Below are 22,373 nucleotides of genomic sequence, written 5' to 3'. Positions count from 1 at the left end.
CGAGTTAAGTACTTTATTCGTTCCGGAGGTCTGTTCTTAACCTGAAATTGTTCTTACCCTGAAGCACTAATGGGGCCTCCTCTTGCTGCTGCACCGCCAGAGCATGATTTCTGTTCTCATCCTGAAGCAAAGTTCTTAACCCGAGGTACTATTTCTGGGTTAGTCTGTAACCTGAAGCGTATGTAACCTGAAGTGTATGTAACCCGAGGTACCACTGTATTAGACAGTATCACATGCAGAAATAAATTTGTATAATGGGAGAAATGCCCACTAGATGCTGATAAATTTTCATGAGGACTTTTTACTTAAAAAAATTAATAAATGCAAACTGATGTGAAAATGTGGGGAACTGAACTTAATAATGGGAAAGTTGTGAAACTGAGCAAAACCAAAATTGACAGATTGATCTATCCCTACTCCCCATTCCAGTTTTAACATTTATTATTCTTATTCACATTCTCCTGTTGAACATGCCACTCAGAGGCGCATTTTTACTGTCATAATACTCTGAAAACACACAAGCCAAACAAACACACCTCTGGGGCTGGTGCACGACTGCAAAGAGATTTTTAGCATTAGGACCAAGAGGTGATGATGCTACTAAACGTGGCCTTTTGGGGTCAGACAATCTGGATGTGTGCCTAATACTGCATTTGGGGTTGTGCTGTCGGCAGGGCTACAGAGCTGAGATGGACAACCCCACCATGGCCTTTCTCTTGCCACCCCCCTTGCAAAACCGCAAAGATGTTCTGTTTGGAAACATGCCAGAGATTTACGACTTTCACAACAAGTAAGACACCGCCAATCCTTTGCATTGTCAGTCTCTCCCCACCTCTACCACCCCATGCCTTTAAAAATGAGTTCTGGAAGCAAACGTAACCCACTCTTCATTCCTACCCTCTCCATCCTCTTCCTCTTTCTTTTTCTTGCAGGATTTTCCTCCACCATCTGGAGAGCTGCGTGGAAGCCCCAGAGAAAGTTGGCTATTGCTTCTTGGAAAGGGTCAGTAGGCATGTTGTTGGAGCTGTGCTCATGATCCTTCTTGCTCCAGATCAGGGGTGGGGAACCTTAGTTCTCCGGGCCTCCCTGTCTGGCCCTCAGAACTCTCCCCAGGCCATGATTCCTGTCCCTACTTAGACACCCTGATTGTTTTTGTCTGGCCTGAATGTGTCCTTAAACCCGGGTAATGCCTCTTACCTGTTTCGGTGGAGGATGGAGAGGGATGGTCTGGTCTAAGAAGTAAGGTAAAGGTAACAGGACCCCTGACCATTAGGTCCAGTCGTGGCCGACTCTGGGGTTGCGGCGCTCATCTCACTTTACTGGCCGAGGGAGCCAGCGTACAGCTTCCGGGTCATGTGGCCAGCATGACTAAGCCGCTTCTGGCAAATCAGAGCAGTGCACGGAAACGCCGTTTACCTTCCCGCTGGAGCGGTACCTATTTATCTACTTGCACTTTGAACTGCTAGGTTGGCAGGAGCAGGGACCGAGCAATGGGAGCTCACCCCGTCACGGGGATTCGAACCACCGACCTTCTGATCGGCAAGTCCTAGGCTCTGTAGTTTAACTCACAGCGCCACCCGTGTCCCTGTAAAACCCACATTCTCTGCTCTGCCTGCTTTCACCTATGGTCCCAAACATCATCAGCCTGTGGCCTTCAGAAGGCTGCCCATGGTCGAAAAACATTCCCCAGCCTTGTAGTATGAAGTTTAAGGAAAGCCTGTTGCATGTGTTCAACTTAGACCACTAGTAAAAAAAAAATGCCCCTCCCCTGTTGGTTGGTGAGTGGTAGGCAAGGCGGTTGGGTGGAGAGAGATTAGCCCCACCTTGGCCCCACTTCCTCCCACCACCAGCATCCTGCCTCCAACTGGTTGCCCCAGAGGGAATGTAGCTAACTTCAGGAAAAACTTCCCCATTGTTGAGGTAGGCAATAGTGAGCTAGACTGACCCAATGGCCTGGCGCAGCATAAAGCAACTTCCTATGTTGCTGGAACCAACAGCATTACTTTTCTGCTTCCTATTCACTCACTAAACAGGAGCAGCAATGCGTCTCTGTGTGGGGCGGTGCTTTTTGCAGTGTGGGGGCCACGTTCCCTTCTGGGGACCCCTTCCAAGGGCCACAGTGGACAAGGTCAGACTCAGAGGCCAAAGAGGATGGATGAGTGTTCATGGGATGCTCTCCCCAGGGAGACTCGCCTGGTGCCTTCATTACTCTGGTTTTATATTTTGCCGGAAGCCACCCAGAATGGTTGGGGCAGCCCAGTCAGATGGGCAGCATATAAATAATAAATTATTATCATCATTATTAGTATTACTACATATCTTTACGCACCAGGCAAAAACATTCCTCTTCAGCTAGGTCATTGGCTGATTAAACAATCTGTGGCTTTTTCAATTGTGTGTGTTGTTGTTGTTGTCAATATGTTATGCACTTTGTGGTTTTATGTTGTAAACTGCCCTGTAGTCTTCAGGAGACGGGCGGCATTTAAATTTTAATAAATAATAATGATAATAATAATATGCAGTCTTCCCCAGGCCTGAGGTGTCCCACCCCAGTCATACTGCACTGTCCCAGTTTCAAACAAGGATCTTGCCTAGTCCTACCTAGAGATATTAGGATTTGAACCTGGGACCTTTAGCATGCAATGCATGTGCTCTATTTCTATGATCCAGAACAGGTTCCTGCATTGCAGGGGGTTGGACTAGGTGACGCTCAGGATCGCTTCCATCTCTACCATCTGGCCACAGTGATCCATGCAACGGTCATCTCCAGGCTTGACTACTGTAATTCACTCTATGCGGGGCTGCCCTTGAAGCTGTCCCAGAAACTCCAGCGGGTACAGAATGCTGCAGCGAGGCTCCTCACGGGGTCTCTGCCATGGGAGCATATTCACCCATGCTTTTCCAGCTGCACTGGCTCCCGGTGGAGTACAGGGTCAGATTTAAGGTGCTGCTTTTGACCTTTAAAGCCCTTCACGGCCTAGGACCCTCGTACCTACGGGACCGCCTCTCCTGGTATGCCCCACGGAGAGCCTCAAGGTCCATAAATAACAACACCCTAGTGGTCCCAGGCCCTAAGGAAGTTAGATTGGCTTCAACCAGAGCCAGGGCCTTTTCAACACTGGCTCCGGCCTGGTGGAACGCTCTGCCTCATGAGACCAGGGCCCTGCAGGATCTGATTTCTTTCCGCAGGGCCTGTAAGACAGAGTTGTTCTGCCTGGCCTTTGGCTTGGAGCCAATTTGATTCCCTCCCTCCCTCTCCTGCTTTTTTCTTTTCCTTCTCCTCCTGCGATGAGGCTACATTTTAATATTTTAATGTTCCAATATTTTAATGTTGTATTTTATTTTTGTTTTTAAGTTGTAATCATTCATCTTGTTTTTATTGTTGCTTGTAAGCCGCTCTGAGCCCGGCCTTGGCTGGGGAGGGCAGGGTATAAATAAATTTTTTTTTTTATTATTATTATTATTACAATTCTGTGGTCAGGTGTATGGCTGTTCCACTTGAATTAGGCAGCTACAGGTGCTGTGGCTGTCTGACACAAGTTCCCTGCAATGGATGTACTTAGAATCAAGGGGGTGTTACATATTTATCATTCTTTCCTTCCTCCTGCAGCGGGAAGATTTTCAGATGTATGAGAAATACTGTCAGAATAAGCCGCGATCTGAATACCTGTGGAGGCAATGTGCAGAAAGCCTCTTCTTCCAGGTATTTTCACGTTGTTATGGTGATAGGCGAAAAGCTCACTTGGGCCAGCCATTATCTGCCAAGCTAACCTACCTTGCAGGGTGGTTGTGAGGATAAAATAGGGAGAGGAGAACCGTGTATGGCACACTGAGCTCTCGGAGGAAAGGTTGGGATTGAAATGTAATCATAATCAATCTTTATTATGGTCCAGAGACCCAGCAAATCGCTACAAAGCAATGCACAATTCAGACAGCCTACCTCCAGTTAAACAAGCATTCTGTTCAGACTTAAAGATAGGGATCAATGGTTCTTGCAACCACCGATAAAAACTTTGCCACTGAAATGTAATAATAAATACATCTGCAGATATATTTTATTTTTATTGAGCCATCTGCCTGGAAAGAGGAGCAAAGAACTACGGAACTCACTCCCACAGGAGGGCAGTGATGATCACCAACTTGGATGGCTTTAAAGGAGTATTAGACAAATTTGTGGAGGATAAGGCTATCTGTGGCTACTAACCACAATGGCTGTTCTCCGCCTCCACAGTCAGAGGCAGCAATGCTTTTGGAAACACGTTGCTGCAAACTGCAGGAGGGGAGAATGCTGCTGCTGTGCTCGGGTCCTGCTTGCAAGCTTCTCCTTCTTGGCCACTGGTAAGGATGGGATGCTTGGCTAGATGGGCCATTGGCCTGATTTTTTCAGGCTCGTCTTATGATGTGGTGCAAGGCCAGCCCACTCATGAGACAGCGTACTCTTTTGTTTGTTTGTTACAATGTTTTTTTTAATTGGTTTTCACATATTACAATACAGATGTAGCAAAGCCAACACCATTTCTTCCCCGTCCCCCCATACATTTACATTTATATTTCCTCAATCCATCATATTATTCTTTTCTCCTTCCTCCCACTTCCCTCCACCCCCACTCGATTTCCTCCACATTATACAATTTACAATAATCTTTGCATTCTACAATCTTCTCAAATCATCTATATATTCTTATTATCTTCCCTTACTAATTTTTCTTCCATCCAGTACCACCTTTTTTTGAGCAATATTTTGCCATATATTCATCAAAACATTTCCACTCTTTTTTAATTTTTTCATTCGACTGATTTCTTATTATAGCAGTTAATTTTGCCAAAATCAAATATTTGTTTAGTTTACAAATCCAGTCCTCCTTTGTGGGTATAGTTTGTGACTTCCACCTAGGAGACAGCGTACTCTTAGGAGGGATTGGCTCAGCTCCAATCTCTTCCCGTTCTGACAAACTGCTTCCTTCTCTGTTTGCGCCAGTTTTCACTTCTCAAGAGCGTTGGCTGGGTTCCGGCTCACTCTCAGCCATTCCCTTATCCATCGGCATTCCAAGGGGTGGGGGAGTTGGCACTAGCCAATGCTCATCCTGCCTGGCAGTTGACCCTCTCTGTTCCTGGCTGCTTTCTTCAGCTGGTTGCAAACCGTCACTGGGAGCTGGCTCATTCATGACATACAACTGCCTAATGCCGTCCACATCACCCAGGGGATCACAGCTGCAAAAGTTAGAAAACAAGAGTTGTTCTGTTGTCTAGAGAGGTCACTTCCTGGTTCGCATAGAGAAGCCATTTTTAACAGAGCCCAGCAATGGAAGTGCACAGCTGTACTGAGGCAGCACCGTGTGTTGAAATTCTGTGCTCCCTAACAATTTTGTACCTGGGACAACCTTCCCTGTGGCCCCCTCCCATACTATGCCACCAGGGAGTGGGGCAGCATTTGGGGCTCCACCTCAGGTGCTGTAACATCTCAGCCCATCGCAATTGAGGTGACTTGCTTCAACAAACCGGAAATATATATGTATCCCAAACTGGGCAACAACTTCTAAAATTTTTGCTCGTTCATTTTGATAGCTCTAGTTTTGCATCATTTCCATAATGCTGATTGTGAGAGGCGCATTTGGAGGACATAGAAGATTGCAGGCAGCCTATTAATGAGATCCTGGCACGTGGATTAAGAAATCATCTGAAAATACAGCTAGCAACAAATTTATTCATCAGCTGCTTTATACAAGCTTCAGATTTTGCCTCTTTAGCCTACTGCCATCTACTGGGCCTTGTGATAGCTCTCCAGGGGCTGGGGAAGCGGCATTAGGCCCCTCCCAACGACCTGTATGTTCAGCAGCCATCCAGTTTAGCTTCTGCAAATAAACTTAAAGTGTTAACTTTTGTAAACATTAAAAAATGCAAATCTTAAAAGTAATCAAATCCTTACCAAATATATATGTAAAATTTTGTAATATCACTGTAATCTGAAACCAAAAGTCAATTAAAAAGTGCTGTATACACTTCTTGAGCATCCCTGGTAACTATTATATTTTAAACTGGGTGTTAAATTATACATGTGAGTGCAAAAATATATAAGGCTTGACATTGTCTTTGAGTTTTGTATTCCAATATTTAACAAACTCAGTTTCTCAATAACTTTGGTGCCCTTCCTTTAATTTCTCTTTCACAATCTGAACAACAGTGCTACATACCATATGTTTTTATACTATCTCAATATGTCAATGGACTTAACTGATTTCCAGTGCTGTTGAAAATTCTAAGTCTTAATCGTTTACTCTGCCTATTTTGGTGCTAAGATTACATTGCTACCAATCATTTAATTTATAAACCTCAACGCCTCTTGTTAAAATTTTACACAAGTCCAAAATCATGTACTGAATTTAATTTTTTATTTTATTTTAAAAGATGACATACACAATGTGCCACATTTTGCCTTTCCGTTTCGTTGCAGGAATGCCAAAGGAAATTGGAGCATAAGCTTGCGTTGGATTCCTATCTGCTCAAACCTGTGCAACGGTTAACAAAATACCAGCTGCTTCTGAAGGTATTCATGTCATTGTTCCTAAGAATGGATCTGCACCACTTCCATCTTTCAGGAATGCACCCCATCACAGAATGGTAGCTCTGAGGAACTGTAGCTCTGTGAGGGAAGTCTCCTAAACTCCCAAGCACTGGGACCCACTTCCGCAAGAGGTAGTGAAGGCCAACAAATTAGATGGCCTTAAAATATACGGTATTTTTCGCTTCATAAGACGCACCCAACCATAAGACACACCTAGTTTTTAGAGCAAGAGCTGCAGACACACTCGCTCAGCGTGGCTCTTTAAAGATAGAGCGGCTCTTGCTGGCTTTTCCGGGAGGCGGGAGAAGGGACTGACGGGCTGCCCTCCGTCTCTTCTCCCACCTCCCTGAAAAGCCAAAGCAAACTGCACAGCTATTGCTGAAGCCAGCAGAGCAAGAGCGATAGCTGCACAGTGGCTCTTGCTCTGCTGGCTTCCCAGCGAAGCGGGATGAGGGATGGAAGGGGCTCCATAAGGAAGGGGCTCCCTTCCGTTCCTCCTCCCGCTTCACTGGGAAGCCAGCAGAACAAGAGGCGCTGCGCAGCTCTCACTCTCGCTCTGCTGGCTTCAGCGAAAGCTGTGCAGCCTGCATTCACTCCATAAGACGCACACACATTTCCCCTTACTTTTTAGGAGGAAAAAAGTGTGTCCTTTGGAGCAAAAAATACGGCAATTAGGCAGATGCATGTAGGATACAGCTATTGATGATTACTAGTCACAGTGAACATGTGGCCCCTCCGATGTCAGAAGTGTGTGGCTCTGAATACCAGTTGCTGAGTATCACAAGTGAGGAGAGCACTGTTGTTCTCAGGGCATCAGGTTGGCCACCATGAGAACAGGATGCTAGACTAGATGGGCCACTGCTCTGATCCAGCAAGCAGCCTCTTCTGACATTCTTATTGCAGTCAATGCAATGTTTGACATACTTTTATGTGAAGCAGCTCAGAGTGCAGAGAAAATCCTGACTTCAGGATGTTTTCAGAACCTGACTTTGATGTTTTTTCAGGAGCTGCTGAAATACAGCACAAGTTGTGAAGGCGTCCAGGAGCTCCAAGAGGCACTGGTCGCCATGTTGGATTTGCTGAAGTCAGTCAACGACTCCATGCATCAGATTTCGATAACTGGCTACGATGTAAGTAGACTTTTCTTTGGTTGGGAAGGCATCCGTTGTGCTGTTAAGTGGGAATGGGATGCAGTGGGGCTGTCAGGGCAGGACTTTGGGGGGCAGACGTTGAGGCCCCACTCAGCAGAATGAGCAGAAGGGGCTCCGAATGCAGGAAGACTGGCTCAGTGCACTTCCATCTAGATATGCTATAAGTCACCCAGAGTGACTGGGGAAACACAGCCAGATGGGCAGGGTAATTAATAATAATAATAATAATAATAATAATAATAATAATAATAATAGAGGAGCAGCCATCTCTGTGATACTATCTGAATAGCACTCTCTCCCCAGTAAGGCCACTGAGTCTAGAATCTAGGAGCAGAGGGGAGGACCTTGCTTTTATGTGGAAGGTCTCAGGTTCAGTTGCATGTCGAGACCCCGAAGCCACCCCCTTGTTGAGAAAGAACACACACAAGGACACAAATATTAAGTTAACATTATTGAGCAAATTTTGGCCACAACTTTATTGATTACAGAATGTGAGCAGTATTGGCTTAGGCATTGAATGGGCCCGACTATATCTGATTCCTGCCCATCACACAGGGAGTCCAGTAAGGGTTAACCACCGGTAGAGGGAGCCCCGTCGATACATACCAACTCAAGTTCCCCCTGGTGTTCCCGTCGGGGTCGTGTCATGGCCCCAAGCCCCGCCCCGGGCTTTGGACACCCCCGGATTCCTCTAACGGAATACCCTTAAGCTTGGATGGGCAGGTGATGGCCACCCCTCCCTTCCCCCATCATAAGGTCAAACAATGCCTAACCGCAACCCTAACAAAGTTGTGACACTTGCTACGAGGTAGGCAAAAACCAAATGTCCTGTGCCAATTTGCCAAGTGGAAAAATTCCTACCCGGCCCCTCAACGGCAACCAACCAAGGTCCATAGCAAGGTCAAGGAACGAAAACCTGCAAAATAGGGAGGGAGGGCAGGTGATTGAGGAAGTGAGCCAAAGAGGAAGCCCTCTGGCTTGCACCTCCATTTTAAATGGTCCCGGCCACACACCCGCAGCCAGCAGATTGGCTGGCCGGTCGCTGATGTGGCCAGGATCCCCTGGGAAATGCAGGACTACATCCCCCGCCCCCAGAGGAGAATGGGTGGTCACGCAGTCTACCACAACTCCTCCCCACGTGGAAGTGGAGCGGATTTCCTGGCAATTCCGCATTGGGCTGGGGAAGAACCCTTTGGCTGCAATGCTGGGGTGCCACTCCCTCTTCATGGGCAAGGAGACCATTTTGGCCAAAACACAACCATAAGGGCTATATGTTGTCAGGCACAGGGCAGATAAGGACTTGCCTTGGCCAAAAGGGTGTTGGAAAACACCATGGTTCAGCTGATTGGCAGTGCCAGGATAAAGCCACCTTTCAAAGGAATAGGGCAAGGCAGCTCTTTGAAAGGGTCTTCGGAAGGCATTGTTTTATTTTGTAAGTCACTTTTGTGATAAGAAACCCCTGTGTGAATTAAAAACAAGCAAACAAAATACGATTGTTCTTACCAGGGAGACATTGGTGAGCTGGGCAAAGTGCTGATGCAAGGATCTTTCAGTGTATGGACGGGGCACAGGAAAGGTCCTACGAAGATGAAGGACCTGGCCAGATTCAAGCCGATGCAAAGGCACCTCTTCCTCTATGAGAAAGCGCTGGTCTTCTGCAAGAAGAGAGAGGACCATGGCGACAGCCACGACAAAAGCTCCTCTTACAGTTTTAAGCACTTTCTGAAGGTAAGTGGGAGCCTCAAGGAGATCCAGCATTCCACCTTTGGCATTTCATTTGTTGTCGGTTTTTAGCAAAGTGCTTCATCACTGCATCACACACACACACACACACAGCGCGACATTGTTTTCTCTGGGGTTTTTTTAGATTATCCACCCCCTTCCCCCCTCCCTTACTCTTCCCTTTTCAAATGCAAAATCCAAAAAAGTGGATAAGTGGCTAGCATGGAACAAAATTAGATTAAATTAATAGGAAAGAATTATATGCTGTTATGTTATTGTTAATCTTCCTGTTCCAATAATTATTTTTTTTAAGTGCCAACAGACGTTACACTGCTGATCTGAAGTGGAACATATTTAGGAAATTTTCCCAACCAGACAACAATATATAAAGTCTAGGTTTATTGCCCCACTCCCCAAAATGGTTTTATTTATTTATCTACCTTTATTCTTCCGTACCACATTATGTCAGGCAGTGCCCAGAGCAGTTTGCATGAAAGTTTGCATCAGTAATAATAAGCTCATAACAATTCCATTCCATTAACCGACAGTATAAAAGCAGATTCTGAGCCTCTTTTTAAAAGACCCCTAATTCTGGTTTGATACTCATCAGCTTCTTGCATCTGCCTTGGGTGCCCAACCAGCCATCTGCTCCTATGATAGTTCTGTCAGAATTTGTGACAATGGATTTTCTTTTCACTGATTGCAGATTTGCAGTTTTCTGGTGAACTGCCTTTTGTTACGCTCCAGGCATGTGTGCATTTGTGTCAAGTGCTTCCTTTGTTCTCACAAGTCGAACATTTCAGGGATTTGTAATTCCAGGAAAAATCCAGGTGTTACTTACATCTCCTTTGAGTGTAAAAGCTGCTTCATACAAGGGAAGGCTAATTACAGTGCTGGAGCACCTGCTTTGCATGCATAAGGTCCCAGCTCCACTCAATGGCATCTCCATGTGGGGCTGGGAGAGTCTCCTGCCTGAAACGCAGAAGAGTTGTCGCCAGCCTGTGTAGACAATATACTGAGATAGATGGACCAATGGTCTGACTCTGTAAAAGGCTTCCTATCTTCCAAGATTATTCCAGCCAAACTGTTAACAAAAATACAAATGTTGGCTTTCAGAAAGAGGGTGGAAGACCATAACTTAAGCTGTGTACGTGCCATAAATTGAACTGAAAGATCATTTTGCCCCTCCTATACCTGATCGATCCCTGTTCTCTGCAGATGAAAGAACCAACATCTGCAGTCCAGCCCACCACTAGGTCTGGGGAACGGTGAACTGGCCCGCTCCAGAAAAAGTTTGCTGACCCCTGCACTAATGCAAGCACCTTGAATTAGGACTAGCCAACATGGCAGGTGTTTATGTGAGATAATCTGGTTGCTGAATTCTGGACCAATTCAAGATTCCATGCTGCCGTTAAGGGGCAGGCCCATGTAGAGCACATGGCAACAGCCCAGTCTGGAAGTTACCAGAGCATGGAGTCCATTTCTGTGCAAGAGTAGCCACAGCTGTGAGAAAAAGGCACCTCAGCTCCCAAAACTGGTGGTACAGCTTGTTTTCTCAGCAGTGCCTGGAAACCAATTTTGCAGAAACAAAACTTAACTGGCAAATGGCTTCTTGTGTCCCTGAGGCTGCCTTCCATAGCTGATGATAGCCATGCCAAGAAGAGAAAACAGAGAGGAAGGAACAGAAGGTTTAGCCAGGTGGCCTCATTGGTTTAATGTCTCAGGCCACCTGACAGTATTGTTCTTTGCGCATGGAGAACACAGAGTGTTTTATTAAGGGTGAACAATGGGAACTGTAAACTGAACATCTATTTATAAACGGCTTATTCATATTTATAAGGAGCAACTGGTTTGCCTGGGTTCTTCCCCCCTTCCCCCGGGTCCCTAAGGGGATGTAGATCTAGTAAACAAGCTGCTTAAAGGGAGTTCATAATGCTGGCCAGAAGGTGAATGGAGAGACCCAGTGTGGCGTAATGGTTAGAGTATTGGACTAGTACTTGGGAGAGCAGGGTTTGAATCCCCACTCAGCCATGAAGCTCACTGGGTGACCTTGGGCCAGTCACAGCCTCCTAACCTAAATTACCTCACTGTTGTGAGGATCAAATGGGGAAGACCATCTTGAGATCCTTGGAAGATAAAGGTGGCATATAATGTAACAAATAAATAAAAATAAATAATGTCATTACCCCTAATTCTAGCAGTGATCTGGACATGGAGTCAGAGGCTTCAGGGGCACCAGATGAGGAGCCTGGTTAGCTTCAGGGGTCAGAGAAGATGGTATTACTGCTGCCCTGAGTTTGGGTCTACATGAAATGTTGGAGCCCCAGAAGAGGGTGCAGAATATTTGAGAGCTCCTTCCTCCATGGCAGGGGCTCTGTTTCTGACAAGGCTGTTAACTATTGATTGATTGATTGATTGCACCTTTATTTCCCACCTTTCCTTCATGGAGCTCAAGGGTAGTGTGCTTAGCTCTCTCTTCTGCCTGATTTTAGCCTCTCACAACAACCCTGTGAGGTGGGTTAGGCTAGGAGAAGGTGGCTTGCCCACCAAGGTCACCCGGTGAGGTTCATGGCTGTGTGGAGCATTTGAACATGGGTCTCTCAGGTCCTAGTCTGACTCTTTAACTCTCTGTAAAAGAGATGCACTCTCCCATCCAATGGAGGCCCATGTCAAAGCATGCAGAAATATAATGCAGCCCACCTAGATTGTCTGTCCATCACTGAATCACTAAGAGTGCTGTTTATTATTATTATTTTTAGATGAGCGCTGTTGGGATCACTGAAAATGTGAAAGGAGACCATCGGAAGTTTGAGATCTGGTATAGCGGTCGGGAAGAGGTCTATGTTGTTCAGGTTTGTTTTGCTTTTGTAAGGATTTTCCCTTTTCCCCCAGCCAGACCATTGGCTCCGCCAGGTTAAGCATTTGCCCCTCAAATTATGTCCAGGTAGGTTACTGCAGCATATTCATGCCTCTTGTTTGCACCCCTATGTGCCCTGCAGGATCAGGCCATAGGCATCCTATTGGCTACAGTGTGGACACTGGACTAGAAGGGCCTTCCTTTGGCTTGATTCCATAGCCAAATACTTCTGATGTTCTTATGATATACTGCCCTCAGCCATGGAGGCTTCATTTGCACTGTCATAATCTCCACTGGCCAATTTAGTGAATTTATCTCAGCTTTTTTAAAAAAAGAATCTGATCTAACTGGTCTTCCTCCAATCTTTTGCATGAAGCTCATTGGTTGACCTTGAGCTAGTCACCATCTCTCAGCCTATCCTACCTCACAGGGTTGTTGTGAGGCTGAAATGGGGAGGAGAAAACTATGCGTGCTCCTTGAGCTCCATGGAGGAAACGGTGGTATATAACTGTAATCAATCAATCAAAATAGATGAATAAATTATGGGATTGCCAACACCTATTCTTTTTCCCACACCTTCCTTTGGTTGTTTTTGGGAGGGGCATGTTTCTTAACTTCTGGTAGCAGAGAAGTGATTGTTCTCTCTTCTTCTGTCAGGCACAAACGGTTGAGCTGAAGATGGCATGGCTAAACGAAATAAGAAAGGTTTTGTTTAAGCAGCAGGAACTCATCAAAGGTACCTTGGAGGATTGGCTGGAGGGTGGACCTTCTGGATTTCCCTGTCGTGAATAGCAGGGGTGGTGTGTCCTGCTTTGCCGCTTGAGGAGAAATGGAAAAACAACTCCTCCTCCTGCTGCTGCCCCACTGGTACCAGTGCAACTCTCTCACCTGCATTGTGCGGCATCGACTTCCAGTGAGATCTCGCAAGATCTCACCAGAGTTTTGTGAGAGCTCATGTACTTCCATTCTGACATTTATTCCAGGATTCAGATACCTGGTATGTTCTGCCCCAGTTTAATTCTGGTCAGAAATCCAAATTCTGGCATGCAGCTTCTGAATGCTTGCACCTGAAATGCAAAATATTAAATAGGGTTTGTTTTATGGTGTATTGATGGAATTATGCTGTAGAACAATTTTGAAAATTAAAAGAAAGGGAAATAGAATGAACTGCTCTTTCAAAACATTTGCAGTTTAGCTTTCTCCTCTGGAAAAATCTCCAAACACTCACTGGGGATCCACTTTGCAAATCTGAGGTAAACTCTGATTGAGATAGAATTTGTTTTCTATCCATAGAATATTTTTTTCCATCCATAATCTGCATGCTTTATCTTTCTCCAGCCTTCAGACCACCAAACATCTTGTACCCCTGGTTGAGATGAATAGGTGGCACTGGGGAAATTTAATTTTAAACCCACATTTACCAAGAATGAGGTCAGCATGCGGGCTAGTTAAAAGGGGAGGTTCATAAACCATTTGCCTGCTGCATCAAGCCAAGGACTTATCTGCTTCAGGATTTTGAGTCCAGACCTAGGCACCTGATGGTCTCCATCACCTAATTTTATGAACATTTGCCTGATACATGACGAAAAGCTAATCCATATTTGCATTATATTCACAGTTGAGAAGCAACAACCCCCTTCATGTACAGACCAGATCCAACTCTCGCCTCCTCTGAGTGATGGGTAAGTCAGCAGGGCCTGAGACAAAATAGCTGATTTCTGCCCATCAGGATGCTGGGCTCCACCCAGTTCAATCCTTTCTCTCCTTAAATTTTTATGTATTTATTATTTAAATCTGTTTGAAGATTTTCTGTATAAATATGCTCCAAGTGGCTCCTAAAATGTGAATCAGTGTATCGTTACATTAACAATCAGACACTACACAATTTCAAAACATAACACAGAATTCCAACATATAGTAATTCAGTTTCAACTGAATAATTCAGTATGAACATTGTAACATTTTAAAGTCATCATAAAACAAACTATCAATCATTAAACCATATCAATTAATGACAAATACAATAAACATTCCAGTGCAATTGCATGCCAGCAATAATATAACCAGCAGCCCCTGCGTGGTACAAAAACTAACCAAGTGTATATAAATTATTGATTGGATTTTTAGATTGCATTTCTGCCAAGGCAGATATGATAGCTTGCAATTTCAAAATATTTCAAACACGTAAGTTCACAGAGGCTAAAAAATTTAAAGTGCGCATAGTTCTTAACTGCTTAATCGTGTATCATGGAATACATAGCCGTTAATAAATCTATACTATAAAGCACATGAGTCATTTATAGGGGCTAAAAACTGAAGTGCACCTATTCCATAGCAGCTTGATCATGTAAAGTGCTCAAAAGACAACTGTCACCCACTGCTTTCATTTGTATCTGGCAAAGTTGGTGGAGAGCTTGGAGGAATTGCATCAGGACCCAGAATGGGAGGGGGGATCAGCACCTACACCCCCACTGCATATGCTTAGGAATGGACACCACATTGGTATCGCTGGGATTACCTGCTCATAGTTTGGTTGGTCTTGTTGCTTCAGTTTCTCTAAACAGACTCTGTGTGTTTTCAGAAAACAACCAAGAGCCTCCGTAAGCTCAGAGGAAAACGATTCTGAGCGTACCAGCCCCGTGGCCTTGGAGAGCGTGGCTTCCTCACCGCAGAACAAGCCAAGCAGGCGTATGTGCAGCTTGATAGCATCTTCTTCATTCTTTGGCCCAAGTGTGCAATTTTCTCTGTGTTGCCTGTGTAAATCTCATCTCTTCTTCCCCAAATGTATCTAGGGACACCTGTCCATTCTCCAGCTAGGTTGGTGTGTTTTCCCTGGTCACACGTCTACATATGGTGGGGGGGGGGCAAGCGAGTGCCTACCCCTGATGAATGCCCCATTTCTGGTTGCACCCACCATCCATAGGAGGCATGCAGAAAAAGCCCAACCTTCAAGTGTTGATGGGCTCTAACTTCCATCATCCCCAGCCAGCATGGCCCAGTGGTTTGGGATGATAGGAGCTGGAGATTCTCCCTCCCCGATTTTGTAGTAATGTTCTGCAAGTGATGATTGTGTATCCCTTTCTCCCCATGCAGCTTGGCCAGGAATGTCTCACTCTTTGGAAATCTGCGAAGGACTTGATGATTGGTCCAGCCATAACTATTTCTTGACGTGTTCTGACACGGAAGAAGAAGATGGGAACCAGTTGGTTAGTTGAACCGTTTGAACTGTTTATTGATTTATTTCCACATAGGAATTACTTCCTATAAAACATCTTGGTGTGATTTAACAATGACAATATCAACATCCATAAATCACAACTGGTATTGCTCCTGTTTTATTTTCCCTTTTTTGTGATGGCTCTGTACCTGTAACCTATTGTCGTTATTACTGTTGATATTTTTATTGTTGTTTCTCCCCTTTATATCAAATTCGTTTGTAATTGATTTTTTAAAAAACAACAACAACTAACACGCACACACACACCAATTATAACAGTTTATCTAAGAATGACTTGAATAGCAGATTTAGAACCTGACACAGACACACAACTTTGCAGAATACACATACCAGATTTGTTTCGGGTGAATGCTATGTTACTGGGAACTGTGCATTTCTGAAGCTACTCTGTGGACCATGAGACATTGGGCCCAATACTGCTGCTTCTCCCTGTTATTGAATAATAACAAGAAACCCCTCTTTCCAAGGGAAATTGTACCTTTGTGTAGGAAATAAGGGTCTTCTAAGATCTCTCAGCACTCTTAATGAACTACAGTTCCCGGGATTCCTTGCAGGAAGTCATGATATCATAGTGCTTTAAACACATAGTGCAGATGTGGCCTTGCTCTAATTGGATTTGCAGTGTGTGAGAGTGTTTATTTATTTATTTTTTTGTAAGGGGAGGTTTGGCATCTTGGGAGGCTGGCACTGCTCTCTGGAAATAAGCCATATCTTTGTTCCTGATATCTCAGTCCCCAGGAAAATATAAAGCCCTGGCAGACTGCAAGATGAGTGATTCAGAAGACTTGCTAGTGAAAAATGGGGATGTGATTCAACTATTGCACGAAGATGGAGAAGGACAATGGTGAGCACCCAGATCTTCTTTTTCAGCAAGGAGTAGCAGCAACAATTAAGGCAGGTGTTGACATTGATGGCATTCTGGCACCTGCTAAAACTCATTTATTCTCTCAGGCCTTTCTGGACGTTGATACCAGTTGCCCATGATAACTTAGTTGGTTGTATCTAACGCAGCACTAAGTTAAATTCACTCAGCTGTAAGCTTGTTCTGCTGGCAAAATGTTTTGTCCCAGTGGAATGTTGTTGCCCAAGAGAACACACAAGCACATTTCCGATAACTTTGTTGCAAAATAGATCACACAATCTGTGGTGCAATGAGTCTCTGCTAGTGCAGCTGTCACACTGGATTCCTCTGTGATACCAGCACTGAAACTCACTCCCCAATAGCAGACAGAGAATGTCAGACACAGCCCAGTGTGTTTGTTTTGGCTTTATGTTGGCTGCTGTTTTATTTATTCTGGAGTTTCGTTTCGGTGTGATTTCATTGAACTTTGGTACACTGCTTTGTGATTCTTACATGAAAGGCAGTATAGAAATAGCTTCAACACACAAACAATGAGAAGTGAAGAGGGAGCTGTAATCTCTTGAATCTGGTAATATGTAGGTACTGCTTTCAGAGGTGTAGCCATGTCGGCCTGTGTTGCTGCAAAACCAACAAGGAGTTTTGTCGCCCTTTAAAGTCTGACAAACAGGAAAGACTGATCCATTGTGGCAAATGGGGCACTGCCCCACCAACCTCGGCCTGCCCTCAGCCAGCCTCCCCCCTGCATTCTTTGCTCCTTACAACCAGCTCAGGGGTGGCATGGCTATTCAGCTTCTCCCTGTTGAGTCCCAGTGTTGCCCCTTTGGAACTCAGCAGAGAAAGTGATGGGGACAAAACCAGAATTAGTTGGCTCAGACAGTCCTTGGCTCTGGCGCCACCTGCTGTTGGACTCCAGCCTTACACCATACCAATCCCAATGGGTGCCAGCCACAACTAACAAATGTTATTTTTTTTAAGAAACTACCGTATTTTTCGCTCTATAAGATGCACCAGACCACAAGACGCACCTAGTTTTTGGAGGAGGAAAACAAGAAAAAAAATATTCTGAATCTCAGAAGCCAGAACAGCGATCTGTGAAAGCAGCAATCCCTCTTGCTGTTCTGGCTTCTGGGATACCTGCGCAGCATGCATTCGCTCCATAAGCCACACACACATTTCCCCTTACTTTTTAGGAGGGAAAAAGTGAGTCTTATAGAGCAAAAAATACGGTAATTGTTTTTGAGACTAACAAATTTTATTAGCTTTATTAGACTACAGACCGCTTCATGCTGTGCTCCTCATTTGCCAAATACATACTTTGATTGATTATTTGGTTGTTTAATTCCTATATTTCAAATATCTTCCTGTACACAATTTCCTGTGTACAGGAAATATAAGCAGCAACAGAAAACTTAGACAAAATATTACGAAAATCTGCACAGGGCAGAGGGTCCTTCCTCAGGCTGCCCACAGCTGTGTCCCATTCACCTTCACTCTCCACACCCAGTTCCAGGTGCAAGAGGTTGGTTGAATTTACTCACAACACACACACACATATCATACATACGTAGATAGTAGGTAGATAGATAGATGAGAGACTGGAGTTAAATAGGAATAGAATTCAAAAGCACAGCCTGTGAGAATTCAACCAGCTCAATGCTGTGCTAAGCAAACCTTCAGCAACTAAACTTAGCATTGGTGATGAAAATGGCAATATAATTTGAGCTTAAGTGGCTTAGAATAGAGATAAAAACTTCCTGTTTCACTACCATCGTTAAACTACTCAGCAGTGCTGAAAGATTATTGTTCTTTCACCAGTTATTGTCTACACTCTGCACACTTATAATAATAATTTCCCCCAGCCACTCTGGGCAGCTTCCAGCATGTATTAAAAATAGTAATAAAATGTCAAACATTAAAAACTTCCCAATACAGTCACACCTCGGGTTACACACGCTTCGGGTTGCGCAATTTTGGGTTGTGCACTGCGCTGAACCCGGAAGTACCGGAACTGATTACTTCCAGGTTTTGGTGTAGAAGTGCTAAATCACGCTTTGCACATGCACAGAAGTCCCGAACCACAACCCACGCATGCGCACACGCAGCGCTGCGGGTTGCGAACGTACTTCCTGCACTGATCATGTTCACAACCCGAGCTTCCACTGTACAGGGCTGCTTTCAGATGTCTTCTAAAAGTTGTGCAGTTCTTTATCTCCTTGACACCTGATGGCTCTAACTGGGTTGCCACAGACTGTAACATGCTGTTGACATTTAACTCTGTGCTTTACATACCCCACCCACCTCCTTGTGTATTCATTCACTTGGCAACTGATATCCCACTCCATAGGAAACTGAGTTGGACCTAGAGCTCAATGTTGTCTCCCCCAAATTTCCAGCACTATCTGGAGATACCAAGGAGTGAACCTGGGATCTTTTGCATGCCCTCCAAGTGCTCTACCATTGAGCTATGGCCCTTGCCTTATGGATCTGGGCTCTAGTCTTATGAACATAAGAAGAGCAAGGCCAAAGGCCCATCTAAGCCAGCTTCCTGACCTCACAGTGGCCAGCCAGGTGCCTGAATAAGAAGTCAGCAAGGAGGACATGAGTACCTTGGTCTTCTCCCCACTTGTGCACTGTGGTAGCACAACACCATCATGGCTCATAGCCATTGGTTGCCTTGTCTTTCATGAGCCTAAGAATGTAAATCCACAAAAGCTTATGCCATAATAATGAGTTAGCCTTTAAGGTGCCATAAAACTGTGCTTTAGTTTGGTCGTCCTGCATGCTGTGTATAGACATGCAAACATTGGTTTTCTTGTACACCTTTCTAATGCATATTTTTTTCTTTTCTTTTATCATCTTAAAAGGCTGGTCAAAAACCTCAACCGAAGAAAAGAAGGTTGGGTGCCCATCAATAGTTTGCAAATCATTCTTGGGGACTGTCGTGTTCGCCATGCCCGAGATGCAGGTATCCTGTGATGATGAGCATATATTTATATATATGTATCTCACTCTGAACTGCTTTGGAACTGGAATCTGCAGGAGTTTGGAGGCACTGGCTGCTTTGCATTGGCTGCTTGCTTAGAGGAAATCCTGGCTTTCGCCAAAGTTTTTTTTTGAATTACGCTGAGCAGGGGAGAAAAATCAATTATCTGAATTGCTTCGAAAAGTTATCAGTAGTATGATACAATCTTTCCCCTCTCCTTTTCATTTGCTTACTTTGATTTTACTTCTTGCAAATATGGAACTGCCTAATAATAATAAATAAATAATAATAATATTGGTAATAAGTGCTAAAGGCAGGAGACTTAACATCTAATCCAGGCGAACATGTAATCACTTAACAACTAACCACCAGGACACACTTGTTCCCTGGTTCATGAGAGGGCTGTTCAAGCCCTCTCGTGTGCAGAACTTGCACACACACATTTTCCTCTGCAAATAAGGAGGACTAGAAACATGCTGGCTCATTCAAAATGACAGCTAATACATTCAGCTAAGATTCTGTGTGAAAAACCTGATTCTACGTAGAAAGGCTGGACTTTTCATCCATGCTCCAGTAATGGCCACACATTCCTCTGCACTCAGTTTATTGCAGGTTATTTTCTTCTTTCTGAGTAGAAAAAATATATTTGATCCAGTGCTAATATTAATATCAAGTGACAGAGGATGGGTGGAGGCAGAGACCTGTGGGTCTCGGAATGGAAGCGCCATTCAACAGAGAGGCATATCAGAAATCCTTCACCTCTTGTCCAGAACCTTTGTTTCTAATGGGATACCTTTTGTTTACTCCCCAGTTCTTTTCCTCTTATGATTCAGGGGCTCATGTTGTCACTGGGCACACTGTCTCTTTTGAAACAAGGGTTCATTTGTCAATTTATTGTTTTTTACACTGGGAGAGGATAAAGTGCAGATAAAAGTCAGGAGATAATGGTTGCATTAGGACGTAAACCTAAACAATTGTTTAGCATTAGGAGAGCAAGTACTTCCTCTCACTTCCAGCATGACCCTGAGGAAGAAGAGATCCAAAGTCTTCACTTCCATTTTAAATTAACCACTGTTTAGTGGTTCACACAAATCCTAAACTGTGTTTATCTTAATTATAGTTAGTTGAAACGAGCCAGCTTCATAAACCATGATTTGAAGTTGACTAGTTTCAACTAACCCATAATTAGGATTAATCACTGTTTGTCTGCATGTAGATTACATGGTCAAATCTTTTTTAAAAAATCTAAAATGGAAGAAAAAGTTTCCAAACTTCACTTTGTTGCTATCCTGGGGTTGAGGATAGACAGAGGAGAGATTTGCAAGGTTCACTGCAGCTCATTCTTGTAGTGCTAAACTATGGTATAGCCTTGAATCCAAACCAATCCACCTAAGACTTCTTTATCTGAGATTTTCCTACGTTCAAGTTAAATTCCTGGGATCTCCTCTTTAAAGGATTAGGTAATATGAAAGACTTCTGCCTGAGACCATAGGGTGCCTGTCAGAGCAGGCAATGCTGGTTATATAGATATATGGGCAGTGTCTACACATCAAAGTAAGCCATAACCCACAGTTTACCATGCACAAGCAAATCTTACCAGCTCTACTCTTCCTCACTAGCATGTGGGGAAACCAAGACACAATTGCTGGCTTGCCATTACACCTGAACCAAAGAACCATGATTCCATTCGCTCATGCAAAGTAGGATTGGTGAGCTAAGAGCAAACCTTGGTTTATCTAAACCAGTGTTTTTCAAACTTAGGTCTCTAGCTGTCATTTGACTCCCATCATCCCTGACTACTGGTCCTGCTAGCTAGGGATGAAAGGAGTTGTAGTCTACAACAGCTGGAGACGTAAGTTTGAGGAAACACTGATCTAAATACTTTGTTTGGAGTGAAACAAGCCATAACAATTGGCTTGGATGCAACTCTAAGCAGGGAAGAATAAAGTGGACTCAGTTGGCTCATAGTAGACACATAGTAGCCTGGTGTGTCATGGTAAGAGTATCACACCGGGACCTTGGAGGCCAGGGGTTTAAATCCCCACTCAGCCATGAAGCTCACTGGGTGGCCTCCTAGCCTACCTTACAGGGTTGTTGTAAGCATAAAATGGGGAGAGGGAGAAGCACACACAGCACCTTAAGCTCCTTGAGGAAAAGGTGGGAATATAATAAAAAGCAAATGGCTTGTTCTGCTGGCCAAAATGTGGCTGGTTCCTTACCTGCTGTAAAGCAGTCTCTCATGTCCACATGCTTTATACTCCATCCTTTATATCATATTCAACCAAGAAGTAGCGCTTTTAATAAGAGATCTCCCCCCCCCCCCCGTTAACTTGTCTATTCTGCTTTCAAATGAATTTTTGCACGCTGCGTTAATTCCATGCTTCCATGTCTTTGTGGCCTGGCATCTCAAAGTCCTAGTTCTCACTTAAACGGTCATGGTTTGAAATGAATCCCACCTTATTATCTTTTATGCCAAAGAATGCACAAATGCTGCAGATTGCCTAATCTTGCCTAGAATCGCCAAAAGAGAAAAAGTTGAACTAACACCTGATGGGCTGCAATTCGTAAACCAGGGCCTGTAACCTTGACAAATACATTTTAAGATATGTCCAGAATTTAAGGCACCTAAGAAAGAAAGTATGACCAGCTTGATGGTATCTCAGTGGGAATATTGGGTCTGTTCCCTCTGGGAACTGACAGCTGTTAATAGGCCAGTTTGGTGCCAGTTTATTAAATCTCTGATAAGAGTTTTGTTTTTTTGGGAGGATCTTGGCCAATAGCTTTGTGTTAACAAAGTGAACTTCCCTTTTAGCTGGTGTTTGGTGGTTTGGAATTGGGTTAGGGGAGGGGTTGCACCCAACACCAGTTCTACTCAGTGTAGACCCATTGAAGTGAATGGACATGATGAGCGTAGGTCCATTAATTGTGCTGGGTCTGCCCTGAGCAGCTGGAGACGACTATGGGTTTATTTCCACTTTTCACAAGTGTGCTGGATAAC

The 22,373-nt window shown here is 44.4% G+C and overlaps 1 protein-coding gene across 8 annotated transcripts in view; it reads left to right on the top strand.

The window, feature by feature from the left end:
- MCF2 (MCF.2 cell line derived transforming sequence) overlaps nt 1-22,373 on the top strand; it is a 73,590-nt gene that overhangs the window by 48,334 nt on the left and 2,883 nt on the right. For all 8 annotated transcript variants that reach the window (XR_014543602.1, XR_014543603.1, XM_083595556.1 and 5 more), the window contains 13 exons: nt 675-790; nt 933-1,002; nt 3,611-3,703; nt 6,452-6,544; nt 7,567-7,692; nt 9,220-9,441; nt 12,195-12,287; nt 12,950-13,028; nt 13,911-13,974; nt 14,874-14,980; nt 15,386-15,498; nt 16,262-16,374; nt 19,257-19,357. Coding sequence is in view for 6 of the 8 variants with exons in the window: in XM_083595556.1 (XP_083451682.1) it covers nt 675-790; nt 933-1,002; nt 3,611-3,703; nt 6,452-6,544; nt 7,567-7,692; nt 9,220-9,441; nt 12,195-12,287; nt 12,950-13,028; nt 13,911-13,974; nt 14,874-14,980; nt 15,386-15,498; nt 16,262-16,374; nt 19,257-19,357 (1,390 nt within the window). In the remaining 2 variants the exon portion in view is untranslated. The remainder of the gene's footprint in view (nt 1-674; nt 791-932; nt 1,003-3,610; nt 3,704-6,451; nt 6,545-7,566; nt 7,693-9,219; nt 9,442-12,194; nt 12,288-12,949; nt 13,029-13,910; nt 13,975-14,873; nt 14,981-15,385; nt 15,499-16,261; nt 16,375-19,256; nt 19,358-22,373) is intronic.

This window comes from Podarcis filfolensis (genome assembly GCF_964270895.1).
Source record: "Podarcis filfolensis genome assembly, chromosome: Z".
Classification (NCBI taxonomy): domain Eukaryota; kingdom Metazoa; phylum Chordata; class Lepidosauria; order Squamata; family Lacertidae; genus Podarcis; species Podarcis filfolensis.
Note: the sequence above shows the minus strand (reverse complement) of the source record. Positions and strands in the feature narration are given on the sequence as shown.